The 24650-nt window shown below is 39.5% G+C and overlaps 1 protein-coding gene across 8 annotated transcripts in view; it reads right to left on the minus strand.

The window, feature by feature from the left end:
- Positions 1-24650, minus strand: part of agtpbp1 (ATP/GTP binding carboxypeptidase 1) — a 330484-nt gene that overhangs the window by 170887 nt on the left and 134947 nt on the right. For all 8 annotated transcript variants that reach the window (XM_041185725.1, XM_041185724.1, XM_041185729.1 and 5 more), the window contains 5 exons: positions 20330-20476; positions 18684-18815; positions 18133-18226; positions 14379-14416; positions 8478-8686 (listed from right to left, as the gene is read on the minus strand). In XM_041185725.1, the coding sequence (XP_041041659.1) occupies positions 8478-8686; positions 14379-14416; positions 18133-18226; positions 18684-18815; positions 20330-20476 (620 nt within the window). The remainder of the gene's footprint in view (positions 1-8477; positions 8687-14378; positions 14417-18132; positions 18227-18683; positions 18816-20329; positions 20477-24650) is intronic.

Consider the following 24650-nt stretch of genomic DNA (forward strand, 5'->3'; position numbering starts at 1 on the left):
AAAATCCATATAATTTCAATATTTAGGGTTTGAATTGTATGGGAAGTAAAACAGTCCCAACCTTTTAAAGGTTGAATATATTTTAAAAGCACTTCATAAAGCTTCCAAAATGATTGGCAAAATCAAAGGGAAACAATCTTGGAAGGAGGAACAAAAGTCTGTGACCAAGTGACAAAGAAATGTGGAACCAACCCCCATTGGTTGGCTGGTAAAGTGAATATACTGCTCTTTTGCCCAGCTTGTCACCCTCCCCAGGGGCCAGCAGTGCAGCACACCTACCAAGTAGTAGCAGCCAAGGGGACAATGGAAAAAGTAAAGTGGAGATAGTTGACCTACATATAGCAAAGACAACACATTTTAAGGAAATAGAATGCCAAAGAATTCTTATAAACAGATTCATTTATGAGGTAAATGACCTAAGCATGTGACACAAACCGTTTATCAATTTCTACCGCTGGCTCTTGTCAAGGCTACAGACAACTGCATATCTCTTTTTTTTTGCTCCACATGCATGGACAGACTATAAAAGAAAACACTTCTGGCTGCTCTAAAAGGTCTGACATAGTATGAGCTCAACTCTAAAGGAGAACAGATCTGGCTATATGGGTCTGAACCAGAATTTCCTATTCTTACACCACTGACCATAACAACTTGGAGACGTACCCTGAAGTCTCTTTAAAAAGAACGAATGTAAGCTCTTTTAGATTTGGCACATGTATTGTAAGATTGGAATAATAACTTTATGTCAATTATTATTACATTAAGGAGCTATTTAGTTATGTAGAGTGTGATAGAATTACTATTACAGTTATATTGTGAATGGTCAATTTTATGACATTACCTGCAAAAGAATTTGGTTTCATAATGTCACACATGGGAAAACTGTACACATCTATTTTTCTCAGTTTATTAAATTCGAAAAAACCAAGGTTTATTTTGTTAAAAGATGGGAACAGCCTAATAAATTACCAAGCCAAACAGTACAGTCTCACCTTATCATATGTGGACACATTTGATCTTGTAATTGCCAGTATTTCAAATAAACATCATCACAATTGTTAGAAGACAGCTATTCAAACTAATATACCTTGTTTTACAATTATAGCAGAAGTTTAGTTAATGCTATGCTCTAAATAGAACATAGAAGTACTTAGCATATACAGCACAGAAACAGGACATTCAACCTGAACAGCCCATGGTAGCATGTATGTTTCACATTATCGTCCTTCCATCCTTACCTATCTAATTAGTTAACATAACCCTCTATTCACTTCACCCTCTACACTTAGCTAGTTTCCTCTTAAATGCCTCTACACAATTCGCCTCAACCACTTTCCATGGTAGCAAGTTCTACATTCTCACTAGTCTATGGATAAACAAGCTTCTTTTGAATTCCCCTTTGATTTCTAGCTTTGCTCTTCACCACAAATAGAAACACTGTGTCTACTATATCAACAACTTCCATAATTTTAAATACTTCTATTAGGTCAAGCCTCAGCCTTCTTGTTTCAACAGCAAACACCCAGTCTCTTTATCCTTTCCTGATAATGTAAACCCATACATTTCTGGTATCACCCTTGTAAATCCCATTTGCACCCTATTCAGTGCCTCTGCAACATTTTTATAATATGGTGACTACATCTGTACACAGTACTCCAAGTGTGGTCTAACCAAGGTTTGATACAAATTTAACATAACTTCTCTACTTTTTAATTCTATCTCTCTAGAAATAAACCCTTAGCTTGTTTTTTTAAATGGCCTTATTAACCTGTGTGTTACTTTTAGTGTTGTGTGTATTTGTACTCCCAAATATCTTTGCTCCTCCACCCAATTTGGATTCTTATTTTCCAAGCAATATGCGATCTCCTTATTGCTCATAGCAAAATGTATTGCCTCACAATTATCCATGAAATTCATTTGCCAATAATGTCATTCTGCAAGTTTATTAATGTCTTCTTGTAATTTGTTCCAGTTCTCCTCCGTATTGACTCCCTGAAGTGGCATATCAGGATGCATCATGGGATCGATCATCCAAGCTTGGCCAAGTTGCAGATATAGGTTTTAAGTGTTTGAAGTTTAGAAAAAAACTAGAAAGCATAAGACCTTTTGGCCAGGCCCAGGAGCTGATGACTAGCCTATGGGTCAGTCCATGATAAGCTAAGGAATATGATCTTTGCGTCAGAATAAAATAAGTTGATGAATGGTCCATGAGTTATGCTGTAATAAATAGACAGCCTGACCTCAGAGTCAAGGTATGCAGATGACTAGGCACTGCAGTGAAATATCAGGATAGATAAGCAAAGTTTATGCTTTGGAACGTCATTTACGCTAAAGGTCAGGTCATTCCATGATTGTTTTACAAATTCCTCTGTAACTACGGAAGTGATGAACAGGTTTTTATAAACCATGTTTATCTTGTAAGCTCATTTGGAAATAAGGATGTAACAATAAGAACATTGTGAGTTAATGATGAGATATCGCAAAGATGGTATACATAACCAACAGTAACTGTGTATCTTCGAATTGCCTTTTAGAGCTTCTGAGAGAGCATTTGCCCTGTATGCGTACTTCTACAGAATAAAACTGCTGCTTGCTTTACCTACAGCTGACTCTGCGCTGAATATCTTTTAGATACTCCACAACAATCAGCACAGCAAGCAATGTGTCCACCAGTGACTGAGGAACCAATCCATTGGACGCACAAGGTGGGTGAGTACTTTTACTTTACCACCCACAGTTAGGGTGTAAGTCCGGCAATCATGTGACATAGTTTGTGGGGACCCGAACCAGAGAGTCGGCTGGAGATGAGGAAGCAGGAACTGCACAGTCAGCCATGAGCTGCCAGCAGGCAGGTCAGAACCATCCCTTGGCGATAGGCCAGGTACAGCCACACTAAGGGACTGCCAGGTCAGAACACCTCTAGGCAATGGGTCAAGTGGAGCTGCGCCAGGAGAAGGCAGGTCAGAATTGCCGAAGGGCAAACCAGAGGCGAGTGCCACATAATATGTCCGGATTAGATGAGAATCAGTGAGGATCAGAAAGGTTGACAACTGAATTTTTAACAGATAGAAATAAGAAACCTAGAAGAGAAAATGTGAAAGAAAGGATTGGATCCGGAAGACACATGCCACACCCCCCAACCCACCGGCTAAGCAGAATGGGTGTTGGGATGCTCAGGATAAGGAAAAGGTATGATTATCGTTATCACTAACTTCTTAAGACTCAGTAAACATGTAAAAATCAGATTGAGAAGAAACAAAATATGTGTGATACAGGCTCCAGGACCAAGACTTACATCCCCAGACAGTACTGATGATACTGACTGGGGAGGACTGAGAAAAGAGGCTGCAGGATGTGACAGTCAGGGTGATGACTGGGACTGGGAGCTGCCACCTGAATATGGTGCCGTGGCTCTCTCAGCTCTGTCTGAGACAGAGACAAAGGAGCCAGTGGCCATAGCTCCCATTGTACATGAACAATGGCGGGATGGTCAGGCGAACACCCAAACGACAGTAAAATAAGTCCCTTTCATCCCAGCCGAGAGACAAATGCTGACTAGGGACCCATCCACCCCTAGACAAATACAAATACTGCTTTCTGGAACAAGTTTGAGGAAATAATTGATATTCAATCATTCCACCCAGAGGTCATACAAATTCTAGTAAGATTTAAAGTGCCCTGCTAGATTCGAATACAAATGAATAATTTAGTTACCAGTGGGAGGTGGAAGAACACCCAGGGTTTATCCCGAGTAGGTAGATACAATCGATTCAGGAGACTGGTCAAGGAAGAATTGGGAAATGTTCGATCCAATTGGTCAGCAGTTGTAGGTGTGACACAAAACAAAGGCAAGGGTGCCTATGCATATGCTGAAAGAAAATACACTGCCTATAAGCTAAGAATTTTAGAAACAAATGGTGTTAATTTAAAAATACTGAGAGTTTTTGGCTGGGAAGAGAATTTAATAAAGCAACACAGTTTGTTCCCAAAATATAAGATAAGGCTGAAGATTTGAAGTTTGGCAGGAATCCAATTTGAACTTTTCAAAACGAGTTAAGAAGAGATGCTAAAATTGAAATTACGTTTGTTTCAAATCATTGTTAAAGAAGGGAGTTGTTCGCAAATATCAAAGATTTTTTAAAAATCTCCACAAAGCAATCCCGTCAACACCGGAATGCCCCGATGTGTAGCTGCAATTGGTTGTGCTATAAAAGTTAGTGAACCCGTAGTGATGACCAGGGAGATTTAACACAATAAGCATACATTGGTGGAACTATTAGATTAAAGACTGTGTCAGACAGCCGGAGCGCTACATGGGAAGCAGTGTTGTTGCCAAAGGATAAGTCAGTATAGATAGTTAGAAATATGGGTCCCAATCCTGCCAAAGGGGTTATGGACATGAGTTTGAGAGATCCTATCACCTCAAATGACCCCAGTGGGATCTGCGAGGAGCCCTTGGAAAATGCAGATCTTACCCTGTTTATGGATGGGTCACGAAAGTATGTGAACATAACCCCATGGCAGGGTGAGCAGTAGTAGACAGTGGGTGTGTCATTGTTGTGAGGAAAGTCTCCCAGGGGACCTCTCTGAACAGGATGAAGTTACGACCTTCACAGACGCCCTCAAGCTAGCCAAAGACCGCACCCTGAGTATTTATATCAACAGCAGGTATGTGTTCGGGATTGTCCATGACTATATGAATGCTTGGAGTAGGCAAGGGTGTGACCTTTAGCAGGAGACATATACAATATGAGTAAGTAGTAAAAGAATTGGTAGAAGCGGCACGATTACTTCGGCAGGTTTCTGTGATAATAATTAAGGCACATCAATGGTTCAAGATCCTATCCAAAAGGGAAATCCCTATGCAAGTGAGGCAGCAAAGTGAGCAGTAGAAGCAGGGACCCCAGAGCCAGTGGCAGCCGGCACTGCTGGCCCGGAGAAGGCAGATATGCAGAAAATACATGACGCAACACCCAAAACAGAAAAGGAAGAGTGGGAATGAAATGTTGCAAGTAGAGAAGAGTATGGAATCTGGAGCAAGGATGGGCAGGTAGCGGCCCCAGGATGGATGAGACAAAACCTACTCAAAATCTATCATGGAAATTGTAGCTTTAAGGAATGTAGTGACCTAGCTTTAAGACTTACTATTAAGACATAGTATCATGTGACATAGTATCAAGTGTGAATGAATCAGCTCGAAGCACGGGGAACCTAAGAGTGGGAGTTCTTCTTCTAGTTGAGGTGCTTGATGGAAGCATGTAACTGCTGCTGCAGCCTGTAAATAAAGTATGATGTTTCTAATGAGAAACCTGTCTGGAAAATCAAATCCATAACAGAAATCAACATTTTAAGAGGAACGCAATGCTTGGGTGTCAGGAGCATGTTGGTGGTGACCGAGAATAGGTAGGGATGTAGCAAAGCATTGTCAGTGATGTGTCACCTGTGTCCAGTTTAACGCTGGTAAAGCTGTAAAAATCAAAACAGCCCTTCAGCCCAGACCTAAGGGTCCTTGGGAATACATCCAGATAGACTTTGCCGAACCATTGTCCCCTAGCCGAGGCAGGATGTACTACTTAGTCATAATTAACCAGTTCACCCAATGGATTGAAATATTTGCAACAAGAGATTGTTCTGCGAGTACTGCAGTGAGAATTTTCACTGAAGAAATTATACCTTGATGAGGAGTACCACTGTAGATAGACTCAGATCTGGGAATGCATTTTACAGCTAAAATATTCAAACAGTCATGTACATTGTTGGAAATTAAGCAAAAGTTCTACATGCCATGCCACCCACATAGCTCAGGTATGGTTTATTCAGACTCTCCAAAGTGTTATTCTCCAAAGCCATTGCCGAAACCAGCAGGGACTGGGCCGATCTGCTACCCAGCATCCTGGTGAAATTGCGGGCAACTTCTAACCAAGTGACCAGACTAACCCCATTCAAACTAATGGCCAGATAAGCCACGAGGCTTCCCAAAGGCACTTGTACATGCACTTGTAAGGCCATCTCAAGAAAGGGTTAAATGATTCATCAAACAACTGCATGACCTGAAATAAGAGGTTAGGGACCAGCAGATTATTAAGCATATGGAAATGGATGAGGCAGGAGAAAAGAAAAGATTGCCAGAAGTAGGGGATCAAGTGATGGTCAGGACCCTGCCCGCAAAACCAGACAGCACCCCAATGGCAAGGACCTTATGAGGTCTCGATGACCAGTGATATATGCACATGCGTGGACATGAAAGGGAAAGGCCAGTGGAAACACTGGACACAGATTAGGAACAATGGAAACGCAAAAAATAATAAGGACTAACCAGTGACAACTGGCGTCCGTTATGCTCTCTCTGACAGGGACATGATATTGCTAATACTTTTGACAACCATGATTAACCTCATCATAGAAGGAACCAAGAAAGTTGACCGAGGGACCCAGCCAGGCCTGTTCCACAAGAGCTTGAGAGCGATGCCAACTGTGATCAGGAGCGCTTACGTATCACTGTTAACAAACGACTATGTCTAAGAGCTATCCCAGGACACTTGGGAGTGAACAACAGCGTCATGAGAACACACTTGGAATCTCCTGAGTAAAGGGGATGATGAAAAAAGGACATGCCTGACCATCCCCGACAATGCATCAAATATCAAGCATAAATGTATTAATATTGTATGTGTACCAAGTGTAATAACTAACAGCGCCATCTCAGATTCCCCCTAGTATCAACCTAACAGGCTGGGAAATATGTTCACAGAATGGTACAAAGGAATTTCGGATGGAGTATGGCAGATGGAGGGTATGTCTGAGGGACCCTCCCACAACCACAACCACCCACACAACCCCAGGAACAACACCCCCTCAGACTACGACTACGGCCACCAAGAAACCCTTAAAGTGCCCCCAGAGTGGACTTGTGGTAATGGACTCCGGTAGGAATTTGTTTGAGAACACACATCACGAGATAATTTCAGTTGTACTTAATATCAGTCAGATGGAACTACCAGTGTGAGACACAGATGAGGTCCTTCTATCACCGACTCCTCGATATGGTAGTCACCAACACCCTATGAGCATCTGGGGCACATGCATGGTGGAATGCACCCAGCTGTAAACATGGTCTAATTAATGACACAGTCACCTTCTATGAGACAGGGACATCCACTATTAATTCCCCAGACACAGCAGGGATAGATGACAAGGTTAATCATTTGACCTCCACATTGCAGGAACTTATGTTAAGAGCCAATGAATTGAAAAGACAGCAGGGACAGACAGGAAAAAGCCTGGCTGGAACCTTATTGGGATTCATGCAGGTTCTAGAACACCATGCCCACACCATTAACCAGGTATCAACAAGGCTACATTAAGTCCCCACACGTGCAAGCAGCATGCGTGCACATGGTTGGTGGGAGAAGTCCATCACAACCTGGCCCAACTCCACAGTGGAGATGTGCTAGACTGGATCACAGATGACACACTACAGACTTGGGCGCCCAAAGATGGAAATTGCTCCTTATGCATCCTGAGAGGACTGATATGAGCATTTTCGACAGCCAAACATTGTGTCACCACAGACTTACAACTAGTCAGAATGGTCCTGGTCATACCCAATTTACAGGAAGGGGGATCCAAACCCCTCTACGAGGTAGAAAATATCGTGATTATAAGAGATGGCCATTTGTAGAAGAGCTCCAAACTTTTCCTGTATTAAACTACTTGTTACCTCTTCAAAGAATTCAATGAGGTTGGTCAAACAAGACTTAAGATTTTGAAATCTATACTGGCAATTCATTGTTATATATTTTGGTTTCTACATGTTTTTCTGTTTTCTGTCTTAGTATGCATTCCATTCTTTTACTTCTACTGATGTTAAGCCGGTTGGTCTATAATTCACAGGACATGTTCTATTTCCTTTCTTAAACAGAGGTATAAAGTTTGCCATCCACCAGTCCTCTGACACTATACATTAATTATATGTAATAGTGCCTCTGCTTTCTTTTCTCTACAGTCTTTTAAAATATGCAGAAGATTCTTTTAAAATGCGCACATATTGCAAAATGCTTAAAAGAAATCCAACGATCCCATTGAATTTTTCTTTTGTAAAGGATTTCTTCTACAAAACTGTTAAATTGACCATTTTATTAACTTTTTAAATTGCTGCTGAGAGTTCTTTATATAAAAGTATTTTTTTAAGCTTTTGATTACTATACTGCATTAGAGAATTCAAGCATTATAAATGGTTTCATTAGAATAGTCTGAAAGATTATACAGTTCATTATTGGACAATTTGGAACAAGTTTCACATATTACCATCAGCATTACCCTAAAGCAGCTGTCTGCAGTCAGAATGGCAGCTGATTAAAATATAACATAAATGCTTATATTCAAAGATTAATTTTAATGGAAATTGCAACTAGTTTTTAACATACAATTATGTCCACATAGTTATGCAACAGTTAAGCATCAATCAATGCACTTACTTGAGAAGTGTTATACAAGACCTTTATCCCTTCAGCATCCACAAAAGCTTTCCTGCCCAACTTGATACTTGTGATGTTCTTGATACAGGTTAAAATCCCTTTGCGGATCAGCACATGCCGATGCCTTGAGTCATGTCTATGCCAATCGATATAAATTGTGAGAAGAACAGGAAGGTATCCCCTATCCACTGACCTCCTGGCATTGGTTTCTATAATAAAAGATACATGCACATTTTTAAAATCTTTTCACTATATGCAAATAAAGAAAGTTCTTTACTGATGTTGGCATTCAGCTAATATATTAATACAAATAATAGGTCTACTTTATGGTTTGTTGCGGTTACGGACAGAATGGGAAGTATGTGGGAGTTGATGGGCGCCAGTGTGATCCAAGGCGACCATGTCAATGAGCTGGAGACTGAGCACTGGCACCAGTACTGGGGAAAGTAGGAGCTTTACCACTGAGGCAGTCTTCAACTGAACAGTGCTGGGACCAGTGTTCTGGTGAGTTGCACAACTAGGATGGTGGAGAGTGCTTTAAACTAAATAGGGGGAGGGGGGAGGGGATGTGGTAAATCAAAGGGAAACAAAGAGGTAATAGAGCAGTGTGGCAGGAAGGGGCAGAAAATACAAACTTAAGGGTGCACCAGCAGATAAGGCTAGGGATTGCAAAAATGATTAAAAGACAAAGTTAAAGGCTCTATATACTGAATGCACGCAGCACTCATAACAAAATGGAAGCATTATTAGCAGAGATTTAAATAAACATGTAAGACCTGATAGTCCTAACAGCAACATGATTGCAAAGTGAACAAGGCTGGAGCCTGAATATTGAAGGGTATTTGACATTTCGAAAAGACAGGAAGCTAGAAAAGGGTGGCGGGGTAGTTCTTTTAATTAAGGATATTATTAGTACAGTAGTGAGGGATGACCTTTGTTCAAACGAGGAATCAGTTTCTGTAGAGACAAGAAATAGGAAGGTTAAGAATTCACTTGTAATAGTAGATTAACAGGTCCTCTAACAGTAGTTATACAGTATACAAGGAAAAATAAACGGGGTGTCTAAGAAAGGTTCTGCAATAATCATGGGTGACTTTAACCTACATGCAGCCTGGAAAATGAATTCACAGAGTGCGCTCAGGACAATTTCTTTGAGCATTGTGTTCTAAAGCCAACCAAGGAGCAGTGATTCTAGACCTGGCAATGTGCAATGAGACAGGATTATTCAATAACCTGATGGTAAAGGAGCCTCTAAGTGACACCGATCATAACATGATAGACCCACACTTCTCCACTTCAAACGGAATGCGAAATTCTATGACTACATTTTACACCTAAATCAAAGCAACTAGAAGGGTATGAAAGCAAAGCTAGCTAACGTGAACTCGAAAAGTAGGTTAAAAGATAGGACAGTAGAGATACAGTGGCAGACATTCATGGAGATATTTAATAACTCTCAGCAAAGATTTATCCAAGTGAGAAAGAAAGATTCTTTGAGAAGAATACATCATCTGTGGCTAAATAAGGAAGTTAAGGATTGTATCAAATTGAAAAAAACATTGCACAAATCTACAAAGATTAGTGGTAGATCATAAGATTGGACAGATTTTTCGAACCAGCAAAGATTGGCGAAAATAGAATTAAAGAGGGAAAAGGTAGAGCAGGAGAGAAAGCAAGCTAGTAATATAAAAAGATATTAAGTGCTTCTACAGTATTTTTAATAGGAAAAGAATAATTAAAGCCATTGTTAGTCTTCTAGACAGAGAATATGGGGAATTGAAAATGGAAAACAAGGAAATGGCAGAGGCGTTGAACAGGTATTTTGTGTCCGTCTTCACTATCAAAGACTTAGAAAACTTCCCAAGGATACTTGAAAATCAAAAGGTGAAAGGGAAATAACCACCATCACAAGGCAAAAGATGGTAGGAAAACTACAAGACCTAAAGGCTGACAAGTCCCCAGGAGCAGATGGTTGACATGCTAAATTCTTAAAAGAAGTGGCTGCAGAGATAGAAGAGGCATTGGTTTTAACCTTCCAAAATTCCTTAGATTCTACAAGGGTCCCAGTGGATTGGAAAATAGCAAATGTAACACCTTTATTTATGGAAGGAGGGAGACAGAAAGAAGGAAAATATGGGCCAATTAGCCTAACAGCTGCCATAGGGAAATTGCTAGAATCCATTATTGAGGAGGTTATAGCAGGATACTTTGAAAATCATAATGTGATCAGGCAGAATCAACAGTTTTCTGAAAGGGAAATCATGTTTAACTAATTTTACTAGAGATTTTGAGGAAGTAACAAGCAAGGTGGATAAGAGGAAGCCTATAGATGTGGTGTACTTGGATTTCCAAATGGCATTTGATAAGGTGCCACATTAAAGGTTACTATACAAGATAAGTGCACATGGTGTAGGGGGTAACATATTAACATGGATAAAGGATTGGTTAATTAGCTGGAAGCACAGAGTAGGGATAAATGGGTCGTTTTCAGGTTGATAAGATGTAACTAGTGGACTATCACAGGGGTCAGTGCTGGGACGTCAACTATTTATAATCTATATTAATGACTTGATGAAGGGACCAAACGAATGGTAGCTAAATTTGCCAATCACAGCAAGGTAGGTAGAAAACAAAGTTGTCAGAGGAGGTACAGAATTTGCAAAAGGATTTCGATAGGTTAAGTGAGTGGGCAAAAATTTGGCAGATGGAGTATAATGTCAGAAAATGTGAACCTGTCCACATTGGCAGGGTGAATAGAAATGCAGTATACTATTTAAATGGATGGAGATTGCAGAGCTCAGTGGTGTGGAAGGATCTGGATTTTTTTTATTTTATTCATTAATGGGATGTGGGCTTCGGTGGCTAGGCCAGCATTTATTACCCATACCTAGTTGCCCTTGAGAAGATGGTTGTGAGCTGCCTTCTAGAACCGCTGCAGTCCATGTGGTGCAGGTAAACCCACCGTGCTGTTAGGAAGGGAGTTCTAGAATTTTGACCCAGCGACAGTGAAGGAACAGCGATATATTTCTAAGTCAGAACGGTGAGTGACTTGGAGGGAAACTTCCAGGTGGTGGTGTTCCCTTCTATCTGCTGCCCTTGTCCTTCTAGATGGTAGTGGTCATGGGTTTGAAAGGTGCTGTCCAAGGAGCCTTGGTGAGTTTCTACACTGCATCTTGTAGATGATACACACTGCTGCCACTGTGCATCAGTGGTGGAGGGAGTGAATGTTTGTGGATGCGGTGTCAATTAAGCAGGCTGCTTTGTCCTGGATGGTGTCAAGCTTTTTGAGTGAGGTGGGAGCTGCACATATCCCGGCAAGTGGAGAGTGTTCCATTACACTCCTGACTTGTGCCTTGTAGACTGTGGACGGCACAAGTAGAGTCAGGAGGTGAGTTACTCCTTGCAGGATGCCTAGGCTCTGACCTGCTCTTGTAGCCACAATATTTCTATGGCTATCCAGTTCAGTTTCTGGTCAATGGTAACCGAAAGGATGTTGATAGTGGGGGGATTCAGTGATGGTAATGCCATGGAACATCAAAGGGCGATGGTTAGATTCTCTCTTGTTGGAGATGATCATTGTCTGGCAATTGTGCCAGAATGTTACTTGACACTTGTCAGCCCAAGCCTGGATATTGTCCAGGTCTTGCTGCATTTGGACTTGGACTGCTTCAGCATCTGAGGAGATGCGAATGGAGCTGAAAATTGTGCAATCAGCAATGAACATCCCCACTTCTGACCTTATGATGGAAGGAAGGTCATTGATGAAGCAACTGAAGATGATTGGGTCGAGGACACTACCCTGAGGAACTACTGCAGCATTGTCCTGGGACTGAGATGATTGATCTCAGCCACCACTACCATCTTCCTTCATGTTAGGTATGACTCCAACCAGTAGAGAGTTTTCCCCCTGATTCCCATTGACTCCACTTTTGCTAAAGCTCCTTGATGCCACACTCGGTCAAATGCAGCCTTGATGTCAAGGGCAGTTGACCTGGCCTGGTTGACCTCACCTCACCTGGTGCATGAATCACAAAACATTAGTATGCAGGTACAGCATGTGATTAGGAAGGCAAATGGAATGATGGTGTTCATTAGAAGGGAAATGGATTTTTAAAGCAGGGATTTTTACTGCAGCTCTACAAGGCCTTGGAGAAACTTCACTTGGAATATTGTTTTCAGTTTTGGTCTCCTTATTTGAAAAAGGATATAACTGCTTTAGAAGCAGCTCAGAGACAGTTCACGCAACTTATTCCTGGGATGAAGGACTGATCTAATGAAGGAAGGTTGAAGAGGTTGGGCCTATATCTACTGGAGCTTAGAAGAATGAGAGGAGATCTTATTGAAACATATAGGATCCCAAGGCGACTTAATAGGGTGGATGCCAGGAGGATGATTCCTCATATGGAGGAGACTAGAACTAGAGGACACTGTTTAAGAATAAGAGGTCTCCCTTTTAAGATGGAGATTAGAATTTTTGATTTCTCTTGGGGTCATCAGTTTGTGGAATTCTCTTCCCCAGAAAGCAGTGCAGGCTGGGTCACTGAGTTTATTCAAGAGCAAGTAAGAAAGATTTTTGATAGACAAGGAAGTGGAGTTGAGGCCACGACCAGATCAGCCGTGATCTTTTCAAATGATGGAGCAGGTTTTAAGGGCTGAATGTTCTACTCCTGCTTGCATGTTCCTGTGTCATAAAAAGCATAAGTAGTATCACTCTCACAAGCATAAAATTTGGTAAACTTTTATGGGGAAGTTTTTTTTTTTATTTTGTTTGTATTCAACTTGTTCATAGCAGTTTGAAACAACTGAATGGAGTACTAGGCCATTTCATAGGGCAGTTACGAGTTAACCACATTGTTGTGGGTCAGGAGTTACATATAGGCCAGACAGGCTGTGGAGAGCAGGTTTCCTTCCCTAAAGAACATTAGTGAACCAGATAGGTTTTTAAGACAATCCAATTGATTGGTCGTCAATATGAAGGTTAAAATTTTTTTCCAGGTTTATTCAATTGAATTTAAATTGCCCCTGCTGCTGGTGGAATTTGATCCTTCTGAATTAGTCCAAATCTCTGGATTACTAATCCAGGAACATTACCACTACACTATTGTGACATGTGGAAGTTTTGCAGCAAAATGTAATTTTTTGTATGGTCACTTTTCATCCTGTTATGAATTGCATCTTCTAAATTTAGACAACTAAAAAAATCCTTGCATTTATATATGCTTTTCATGACCACAAGGTGTTCCAAAGTGCTTTACAGCCAATGACATGCTTCTGAAGTGTAGTCACTGTTGTAATATAGGAAATGTGGCAGCCAATCTCCCTCAAACAGGAATATCATAATCTGTTTTTGTGATGTTAAATGAGGATTAAATATTGGTCAAGAGTAAATCTCCTGCTCTTCTTCAAAATAGTGCCATGGGATCACGTACATCCACCTGAGACGTAATTCAATTCAATAAATCCTGAAGAAAAAGCGAGTCAATGCACTGGTGACTACAAAACTATTAGATTGTCTTAAAAATCCATCAAGTTCACTAATGTCCTTTAGGTGCCAAAGACATAATTGTTATAAAAGTGACAGGGGATGGGTCATGTTCTGTACCACTCAAGTCTCAATCTGAACTACATCAAGTGGAAAAGGCACCTGTGAAGAATTGAACATCTCCCAGAAGCACAAATAAAATCAGAGATAGTGGGATCAGGCTTAATTGTGATGCCCACAAGATGAGTGTTCAAATGGACATTGGACTAAAGAGCTACTAGCATTGTAGATTCATGCCCCAGCAAAATCCAAGAGATGGAAAAATGGGGGGAAATATGAAAACAAATTTTAAAGAGGAAAGAAAATGCCTTTCCTTATTGATTAACTTGCATAGATAGTTAACTAGGTAAAACACTTACTGGACTTCAGCAATGCTGCCAGTGTGTCTAATGAGACCCTGCAAAAAAACCACACAGTCCATACGATGCAACCATTAACAAATTGCGGCAGGGATGAAGAAAAGACATAAGTAAATTTTCTTCAAGGATTACAAATTTAAACTGATAGAATAGATAAAATAACAAATATATATTTGGTTATTTTGCAGAACTTTAAAATCTGTTCCAAGTTGATGAATTAAGTTAACATTGATGTTACCTCCTGCATCCCCTTAGCATAAGTAATACTGAATGAAATGATGATGACTACAAATTTGCTCACAATTACATAACAATGCATGTTAAACAAGTGGAATAAAGATAAATAAAGCCTGAGGTTAGTATCTATGGCCAGAATTCAATGCCCTCCCCTGGCATTGTTTAGAGGCGAGTTTAGAGGCAGTGGGGTATTCAATCAGGCAAAAGCCTGCGGGGACCCCAATGCCTTCCCGCCTCTGCCTAGATCAGGTCCAAGGCAGGAAGGTTCATGGATAGCATTCCCACCCCGTTGCTAACTGAGGCCCGTAATTGGGCAATTAATGCACAAGGTGTGATGTGTCCCTTTGTTCAATCACTAGATTTGTTACTTTATTTGCTTAGTCATATTTGGAAGAGCTTTGAGCAGAATTATAACTGAAGAAATCAACAACTTTGTTTTTGTTTTTCTTTAGATTTTAAAAGGCATTCAAGGTACTGGCTTTAACATTACATACATAAGCCACATCGTCAGCCACCTGCTGTGATGCGCATAGTTCTGAATATCCCATCAACATGCTACATAAATAGTTTTAAAAACAGACGAGAAATTTTTAAGCTTCCAATTTATAACAAAACGCAAATGACATAAGAAAAACTGTAAGTAATAAAATAATTCATACATGTATGCCACAATTAATATATTATCCTATGCATTTTTATATAATTTATCCACACAGATACAGAAATTTGAAGAGTGCTTTGAAGCTAGTCATGTGACAAACCTCTGGCCCTGAACATAGGAGATGATAGGGTTTACACAAGGAAAGAAGACCAGATGAATTAAACAGGCAAACGTAAACATAACAACCCCCACCCCCGCAACTCTGTTTTGGGAAAGGTAAACTAAAAATATGCTGAAAGTGCCCCTTACCAAAGCAAATTACAAATTAGGAACATAGGACCAACAATTCAGACCCTCAAGCCTGTTCCACTCTTCAAATAGATCATGGTCAATCCACACCTTAACTCAATTTACCCCATTTGCTTTTTTTAACTCTTAATAACTTCTTACAAAAATCCATCAACCTTTGTTCTCAAGTTTTCAACTGACCTAGTCTAAACAGCTTTTTTTTTGGAGTGGTGGGGGTGGGGAGGTTAATAGTTCCAGATTTCCACCACCCTTTGTGTGACATCACCGCTGCACGGCTTAGCTCGAATTTTATGCCTTTAACGCCTTGTTCTAGACCCTCTCGCCAGAGGAAATAGTTTCTCTCTATCTAAATTATAAATTCAACTGTCTATTACACTGATTATTCACATGTGGCAGATCAGCCCTAGATATGTGATAAGCTAATGCTGTTCATTTTTAGAACCACACAATACTGAATTGTGTTAAAGTTGCAGCAGTGGGTCTGAGTATCGGTGTCATTTGTCAATTCATTATTTGTTATCCATCCCTAACTGAGCAAGGAAAGACCAACTGTATTGCTGTTGGAGTCACTTAATGGCCAGACCATGACTATGTTTAGCAGAATATAGTCCAGTTGTCAGGTTTCTGATTACCTGGAAGCTGAAGGGCCACTTTGCTCAGTGAAACAAGAAAAATTATTTGTCTTGTGTTACCTTGTCTATTCCTGTTCTCTCTGGATGTCTTTAAACATTTAGACCTGCAGGACTGCTTTGTGAAGTGCTGTGAAAGCAGAGCCAGCCTTTGGAAGGACAATGGTATGATTTCCCTTGAAAATTTTTGGCAGAAATCTAGTGGCACAGAGGATGCTAACTGAAGAACCTGGTTTTTGTTTAGCTGGTGGTTGGTGGTTTTCCCAGAACAGTTGAGGTGCATGAGCTATGGACAGTGCTGCATGGCTGCCAATAAAGGTTGAAATGTTGCTGGGACGATGCAGCAATGTCCAAATGTGTTCAGCCTTCATCTTAATAAATCCAATTGGAACAAGCGATTGAAAAGAATATGGCATTATAGGTGCAAAAGGAGAGACTACAGGAGGTTCACCATGAGTCAAATGTCTATTTATATGTCTGGATGCTGTACTCAGAAATGTCACGCAATTGAGCATATGCAAGACAAGGTTCAGAACGCAGAAGTCAATACATAGAGATTTATTGACTCTTTTCCCTCCCCAAGTCTCCTACTGTATCAATTCTGATAAAAATAGAAACAGAACACTTCAGTTAACAGATTGTCACCAACTTTTGAGAGTGCATACAGCAGGTTTGCTTTGTGGAAAAATTGGATTGCAAAAACTTATTGAAGTTGTTCCTCTGGCTCTGGCAGTGAGTGCATCAGTCTTGATTGCTGAGTGTTTAAACCTCAAACTTATTTTCAAAAGACTGCGCAGTTGTTTTAGCAATATTGCATATATTGTGTTTCATGTGGTGAATATTGTAACCTGATCACAAGTCTGGCGAATGTCAAAATCCTACTGGACATCAGTGAGTTAGATCACCACTTAAATACTATACTTAAGGGAAAAAAGCCTAGTCTATGCAGCCTGTCCTCATAATTTAACCCTTTTAGCCTCAGTATTATTTTGGTGTACCTCTCTGCACCACTTGTAAATTATTTTTTGTACCCATTCACTAGTTTTCAGTGATATTTTTACCTGGACCCTAAATCTCTCTGCTTACGCATAGTTCCTAGATTCTTGCTATTTAGAAAATATATTGATCTATCTTTCTTAGATCCTAAGTTCAAAAATTAGTACTTGTACAATGCATCTCTGGGCATTAGTTAATTTTACAGAAAGGTTCTAAGTAAAGGACAGTTTTGAAATGTATTACAAGAAAAAAGTGAAAAATGGTATGGTAATATATATAAATTTTCCAACAAGTCTGTTGTGTGGCACTGTGTCAAATGCCTTTTGGAAGTCCATGTACATCACATCAATAGCATTGCCCTCATCAACCCTCTGTTACCTCTTCAAGAAACTCCAGCAAGTTAGTTAAACACAATTTTCTCTTGAGAGATCCATGTTGGATCTCCTGAATTAACCCGCATTTGTCCATGTGACTGTTAATCCTGTCCCAAATTATAGCATCTAGAAGTTTCCTCACCACCAAAATTAAACTGACTGATATGTCACTGCTCGGCTTATCCTTGCACCCTTTTTTGAACAAGGGCATAACATTTGCAATTCTCCAGTCCTCTAGCACGACTTGAGTCTAAGGAAGGCTGAAAAATTCTGGCCTGTACTTTGGCAATTTCCACCCTCACTATCCTTGGATGCATCTCATCCAGTCCCGGTGCCTTGTATATTTTAAGTGCGGACAGCCTATCCAATACCTCCTCATCAATTTTGAACCCTTTTAGTGACTGAATTCCCTCCTCTTTCACCATGGCCTGGGTAGCATCTTCTTGCTTGGTAAAGACAATGGCACTATGTGAAATAGCCATTTGGAGAGCAGGTGTTGACACGATGGGCTGAATGGCCTCCTGCACTGTAACAATTCTGTGATTTAAACATTGCTTCTCTATGCAATCTATTCAGGCTTTAAATAAACAGTTCATTATGGTACCTACTTTATAAGGCTTGTGTTCTTCCTGTTAAAAGGACCAATAATCTTGAACATAAGTTCCACAACACCATTTTTACCCAAGGATACCGCATTGACAGCTGCAAAAAAGTTGAAAAAATACATCATGCAACTATTAATACCAAAGTAAATTCCAGCAATGTTTTTTTAAAAAATCTGAAATATATCTACAGTGCATTTTGACAATGGATATATTATATAAATCACATTGGTTTTACAATAAATTAGAACTTCTTCTGATCAATTTTGAATATTTTACATTGAAGCTAAAATATATGGTTGTGTTCCACCTGAGCCAAGTCCATACACAAATCATAAGTGGACAAATAATGTGATAGCCCATTCCCTTACCCAATTCAATGAAAAACACGAGTTTTCAAAATTTTTACAATTTAGCTGCCATTTTTTTTCCTTTTGTTGATCACTTCATACAGATACAAGTAATTCCTAGGTGTTCAGTCAGTTCATGAAATGTTCAGCTAAAATGAATACAATATGTATATTTAGCAGTGATAATACTTTCTGTTCTCTACTTACAGTTGCTGGAATAAACCCGAAGCAGTTGCAGACAAGGTAAAATCAGCTTGGAGTTTTGCAGGTTTTGTTTCACTAAACTAAAAGTTATACCCAAGGCTCCATTAATCCTGGCTTTGACTCCAAACTTTTTGTCTATTCAAAGAAACAAAGATAAACAATAATGTCCCACAGACTTTAAGTAAATCTCACATCTCAAATTTTATTTAGGTATTTTCAATAGATTTCTGATAATATTTTAACTGAAGGAACAAATAATTTTGTAATATATTTATCATTCCAATGTATAAGATTTTCTTTGAATTAAACTTTCAGATATCAGAAAACAATGCGGAAACTGGTGATACTTATAGGAAGTAAGAATTACATGGCACAAAGTCACTTACATGAAAACATGACCATATTGTGCCATATGCTTGAGTGATTTTATACTAAATAGCTACTTGGCAGAGATAAGAACCCTGTTTAACTTCAAATCTTTTAACCTAGAAGTATTAATACCAATATTCATTGCTAATTCCCATGAATTTATCTTTATGTTTTTAGACACAAAACTACACACATTGTTTTCTCATTTCATCAGTGATAAGTGCACCTAACCCCTTAGAAAAACAGGCAGGGAGTCAGTACTCCCTAAAATTTGCATTAGCAGTTACTGCAAATAAAAAGTAACTTTCATGATATTTTTCATTACTGTGATTATTACATAGAATATATAGAGTAGAAACAGGCCATTTGGACCAGTTCATGCTGGGACTTATACTTCATCAAATTCTCTTCCTGCCATTTCTCATCTAATTCTATCAACATATCCTCTACTCCCATTTCCTTTTTGTTCTTTCCCTTTGTCTGTACTTGTTTAAAACTTGTTACATTCTGACAAAAGATCTTCAATCTGAAATATTAACCTTGCTCCTCCCTCCACAGATCCTACCTGACCTGCTGAGTATTCTCGCCATTGTGTTTTTATTCACTCTTATTCTCTGTTTCCCCAATACATTTTTTATTTAATTCTAAATAATAGAAAACTAAAGTAAAACTAAGGACAAAATATATGACTTTAAAATGAGGAATGAATTACAGTTGAGCGTCCTGGTCTAATTATTCCTGCTCTCCGATACTGCTTCATCTGAAGATTACACTTGATCCTGTACTTATTGACATAATGCACCCTAAAAGGATTCGATTGTCTCAAACATTATTGATATCAACTTTGCCACAAGCATCAAGTATGTAGTTAAAAATATTATAAGTTTTATAGATTGTATTCAGTAGTTACAATCCTTCAGCCTAAAGAGCCTTCCTGACAAAGGTTTCTACAACTGACTAGCTTGCCATTTCAGAGTGCGTTAGAAGTCGACTACATATCAGCTTGATTTAGTAGCAGCATTATCAGAACTGAGTTAATCCAACTCTCAGGATTTCTGTACATAATCTAAGATGACACTTCTATGATGTCTATAAGGCATGCTGCTTTGTTGAAAATGCGATGCTTTTGATTAATCAAGGTCTGCCTGTTCAGTCTAGCAGTATTCAAAGAGCAGAATAGACCCCTGAAAAGAATATTTAGCATGGGAAATGATGATTAGATAAACATTTTCTTAGTACTAAGGCATCCTCACATTTAGTTCAATTAAATAAAAAAACACCTTTTGGTCCAATCTTTGCCAGAATGGAATGTAGTTGCATCATAACCTCTTCATTTGGAGGAGAATCTTTACTGGCACTAAACAGCAACTGAAGGAGAATTTGGCTTCCTCCTTTGGAAACCAAAATACCACACCTGCGTCCTCCTCCTAGAAGACAAATCAGAAATTTGTTTTTACATTTGCACATGTACGATGAATTGTAGAAACATTACCTAGGCAATATCTTATTTTATGCATCAGGTGAATCTGGTTCTTAAGTCATTGGTCAAGATTGTTAAGTCACTTTTACAGAAAGAACTCCATCAATACATTGTATGAAAATCACAAGAAGCATAATATTTCGCCATAATGTTTAAAATGATGGAGCATTCTATAAACAACAACCGTCTTAGATCTCTCATCTTCATTTTCTTCACTAGTAAGTTAAACATTCATTAGCAATTCAGCAAAATTAACCCCAATTACCTAGGATTCCAGCACATTTACAAACAGAGAGTAGAAATATTAGATGATGTAATTTATTCAGGAACAGTAGGAACAATTGTTCTCTGCTACATCTCATTTAGGAGTTCTTATTGCTGAACGAGTGCAAAAGTCGCAAAATGCTCAATTCTTCAAAATTGGCATGCCTCATCTGGTAGTCTATTGCTCTTAATCTAAAGTGTTACAAATCCGCATTTTTCAAGCATCAAATACCTCCCATTGTGTTCCATTCAAATTGCTTAATTTAAAAATTCTGGATCTTTCAAGTTTTTTGAAAGAAATCATTGATTCAATTGGAGTAGACGCTAGCAGTCAAATTCTTAAAAATGGGAAAAAGCACAAGTGTGACGAGCTGTACAAAAATGTATACATAATTCTAAAGCTAAAAATCCAGCACTGCATAACATAATCAAATATTAGAGGGATTGTTTCCAAATAATTCTGACAATAAGGTTTTATGGGGACCGCAGTTTCTTGGAATTATGTTCAATTGCCTTTGGGAACTGGAGAGGAATTTTCCAGTTTCCCCTGAATTAGCAGCTGGTTCTCATCTTATGTCTCCCAGGTGATTGCATGATTCATGTGATAGGTTGCACTATATCTGGATAGGGCAGATTTAATTGTCTTCCCTATTTTTGGCTGCTCGTGTTTGGTTTTCTATTTGCAAAACCTTTTGGAAAGGCAATGTTTGGATACACCTGACAACAGATTGTCACATTTCTAAGTTTAGAAATTCTTAGTACCAAATCACTGCTTGAGTCAACTAAAAATCTTGTTCTTCAATTAACATGCATTCTCCATGAGCATGGGAATATAGTCTAGCTTGATATGTTCTGAGCACATACATTAAAAGTAGTAAATTGCAAATAGGTAGTGCCATAATGATTCTTCATTCCAACGTCATATAAAGTACCTAGACGTAGATCATAGTGCCAGTTCATTTTGACCAGAGGCTTAATTCTAATTAATTAGCCTTTAAAAGTAATTCCCCCTCTCCTAACTATGCATATGCATGATAGATGGGTGATTTGCATGGTTTTCATATTATTCCAAAAACAAAGACCAAACTTGCCACTGAGTCTTTATTTTCCATTGTCATTGTTTATGCGCTACAATTAAAGACCAAAGTGGTAGAAATTTAGGAGGAGGAGCAGGCTATTTTGATGGGAGCACAAAACTACCCCTCAGGACAGATCTGTGAAAAGTGATATAAAACAGAAAATGCTGGAAAAATTCAGCAGCTCTGGCAGCATCTGTGGAGTGAGAAACAAGAGTTGATATTAAAGTCCATATGACTCTTCTTCAAAGCTAAAGAGAAGTAGAAATGTGATAGATATTATATGGTTTAAGAGGGGGTGGAACAGGTGGAGCAAAATAGAAGGTCGGGGGATAGGTGGGAGCTCAGGAGAGATTGACAAAGATGTAATGGGGCACAATGTTTCACTCTGCGTGCGGGTGCGCGCCAGACATGCTCGGGCATAAAATAGTGCATGATGACGTCGGGCAAGCATCCCGACGTCATCGCACACTTGCGCAATATTTCACTCAGCAGGAACGCATTAAACTCGGAAGCACACCTGCCGACAAATAAGACGGCACAATTAACTGGGATTTTTGCTGCCCGTCCAACGTTACAGTTGGTAGGTGTATCCAAACAGCATTCACGTTGTATTTATATTTGCAAAACCTTTTGGAAAGGCAAACATGAGCAGCCAAAAATAGGATCAGGGAAGACAATTAAATCTGCCCTTTCAAGATTATAAACCTCAACCAAGGATGAGGTTTCTGATATTAATTTTTTAAAAATGGTTACACAGAATTTATCATCATCCATATGTTCCAGTGACTGATTCTGATGTGTGGGTATTTTTTCCCAGTTTTTAAAGTCTTTATTTTGTGCATTTAAATTCTTCGGCTCCCTGAAGCAGCTCCTCCACGCCCTCGCTGATTTCAGAGCTCGCCCTTCTCCCACCCTTAACCCAGGCAGCGCTGATCGTATCAGCGTGCGGTTCAAGGTGGCTGGCCAAAACGTGGTCGATAGTCCATTTCCCGACCACTCCCCGGCCCACCGACCTGGAACTTCAGGCCATGGACACAAAACAAAGAGAGTGTTAATGGTCGTGTTAAAGACTAAAGAAAGTTCTGATAGCAACATTAAAGTAAGATAGCATAATGTGTTAATAGCCGAATAAGGGTCAGCGCTCTGTGAAAGCACAACATAGAAACAAGTGACAGATGGCCCTTTTGGGGAAGGAGAGAGAGAGAGAGAGAGACTTTAAAAAAAGCATATTAAAAAATACATGAAATTTTTTTAATGAATAAATTAAAAATATATACATATATATATAAGAATAAATTAAAATAAATAAATTAGATTGAAAAAAGGTAAAGCTAGAGGAGAAGAGTTCATGGTCTGAAGTTGTTGAACTCAATGTTAAGTCCAGAAGGCTCTATGAGGTGCTGTTCCTCCAGTTTGCATCAAGCTTCACTAGAACATTGCAGCAGGCCAAGGACACACATATGGGCATGAGAACAAGGCAGTGCATCAAATGGCAAGCGAGAGGAAGGTCTGGGTCATGCTTGCAGACTGAGCGAAGGTGTACTGCAAAGCAGTCACCCAGTCTGCATTTAGTCTGCCAAAGTAGAGGAGATCACATTGGAGGCAGCGAACACAGCAGGTCAAATTGAAGGAGGTGCGAGTGAAGTGTTGCTTAAAGTGTTTGGTGCCTTGGACAGTGAGGAGGGAGGAGGTAAAGGGGCAGGTGTTGCACCTTCTGCGATTGCATGGGAAGGTACCGCTTGATAGCACTGTTATTTTATTGTGAATAAAGCTATTTTTATTGTGAGAGCATTTTCATCTTTATATTTGCTGGTGGTTAAAGAATTTCTGTTCAAATTGCTCAAAAAAGTTTTCTCAATGTACGATTGCTCAGGAGGACAAAGTATTTTACAAACAACATCAGGACAAAAGAGAAATCAGCAAAATCATGGAAAATATTTGTATCTGACCACACCCCACACAAGAGTAAACTGGGTGGTCTGCTCTAAATACACTTAGCAACCATTTAATGACTACTACAGTTACTGACCCCTTCCATCACTTTACTGATGACGGAGAGTAGACTGACTGGGTGATAGTTGGCCAGGTTGGATTTGTCTCGCTTTTTGTGTATAGGACATACCTGGGCAATTTTCCACATTGGCAGGTAGAGTTGTAGCTCTGAGAGAGCAAATAAGCTAGTGCTACTCCCCTGCCTTTTCCCTTAAATCTTCTTTCTCCATGTAATTGTCCAATTCCTTTTTGAAAACCACAATTAAACCTGACTCCATCACACTCTCGGAGTGCATTGCAGATCCTAATCGTTCACTGCTTAAAAATATTTTTCCCTATGGGTTCTTTCATGAATCACCTTAAATCAGTGTCCACTGGTTCTTGACCCTTCCACCAATGGGAATAGTTTCTCCCTCTCTACTCTGTCAAGACCCCTCATGATTTTGAGCATCACAATCAAATCTCCTTTCAACCTTCTCTTCTCTCAAGGAGAACAGCTCTAGTTTCTCTAACCTATTCTTGTAGCTGAACTCTCACATCTCTAGGACCATTTTTGTCATTTTTTTTCTGCGCCCTGTCCAGTGCCTTCACATCCTTCCTAATGTGTGGTGCCTAGTATGGGATGTAATACTCAACTGAAGCTGGACTGGTTTTTTATAAGGGGTCACCATAGCCCCCTTTGCTTTTATGCTCAGGATAATCCTCTATTTATAAAGTCCAGGTTCCTGTATCCTTGATAAACTGCTTTCGCAAACAGCCCTGCCACCTTTGGTGATTTGTGCACAT

This window comes from Carcharodon carcharias, chromosome 4 (assembly GCF_017639515.1).
Source record: "Carcharodon carcharias isolate sCarCar2 chromosome 4, sCarCar2.pri, whole genome shotgun sequence".
Taxonomy (NCBI): domain Eukaryota; kingdom Metazoa; phylum Chordata; class Chondrichthyes; order Lamniformes; family Lamnidae; genus Carcharodon; species Carcharodon carcharias.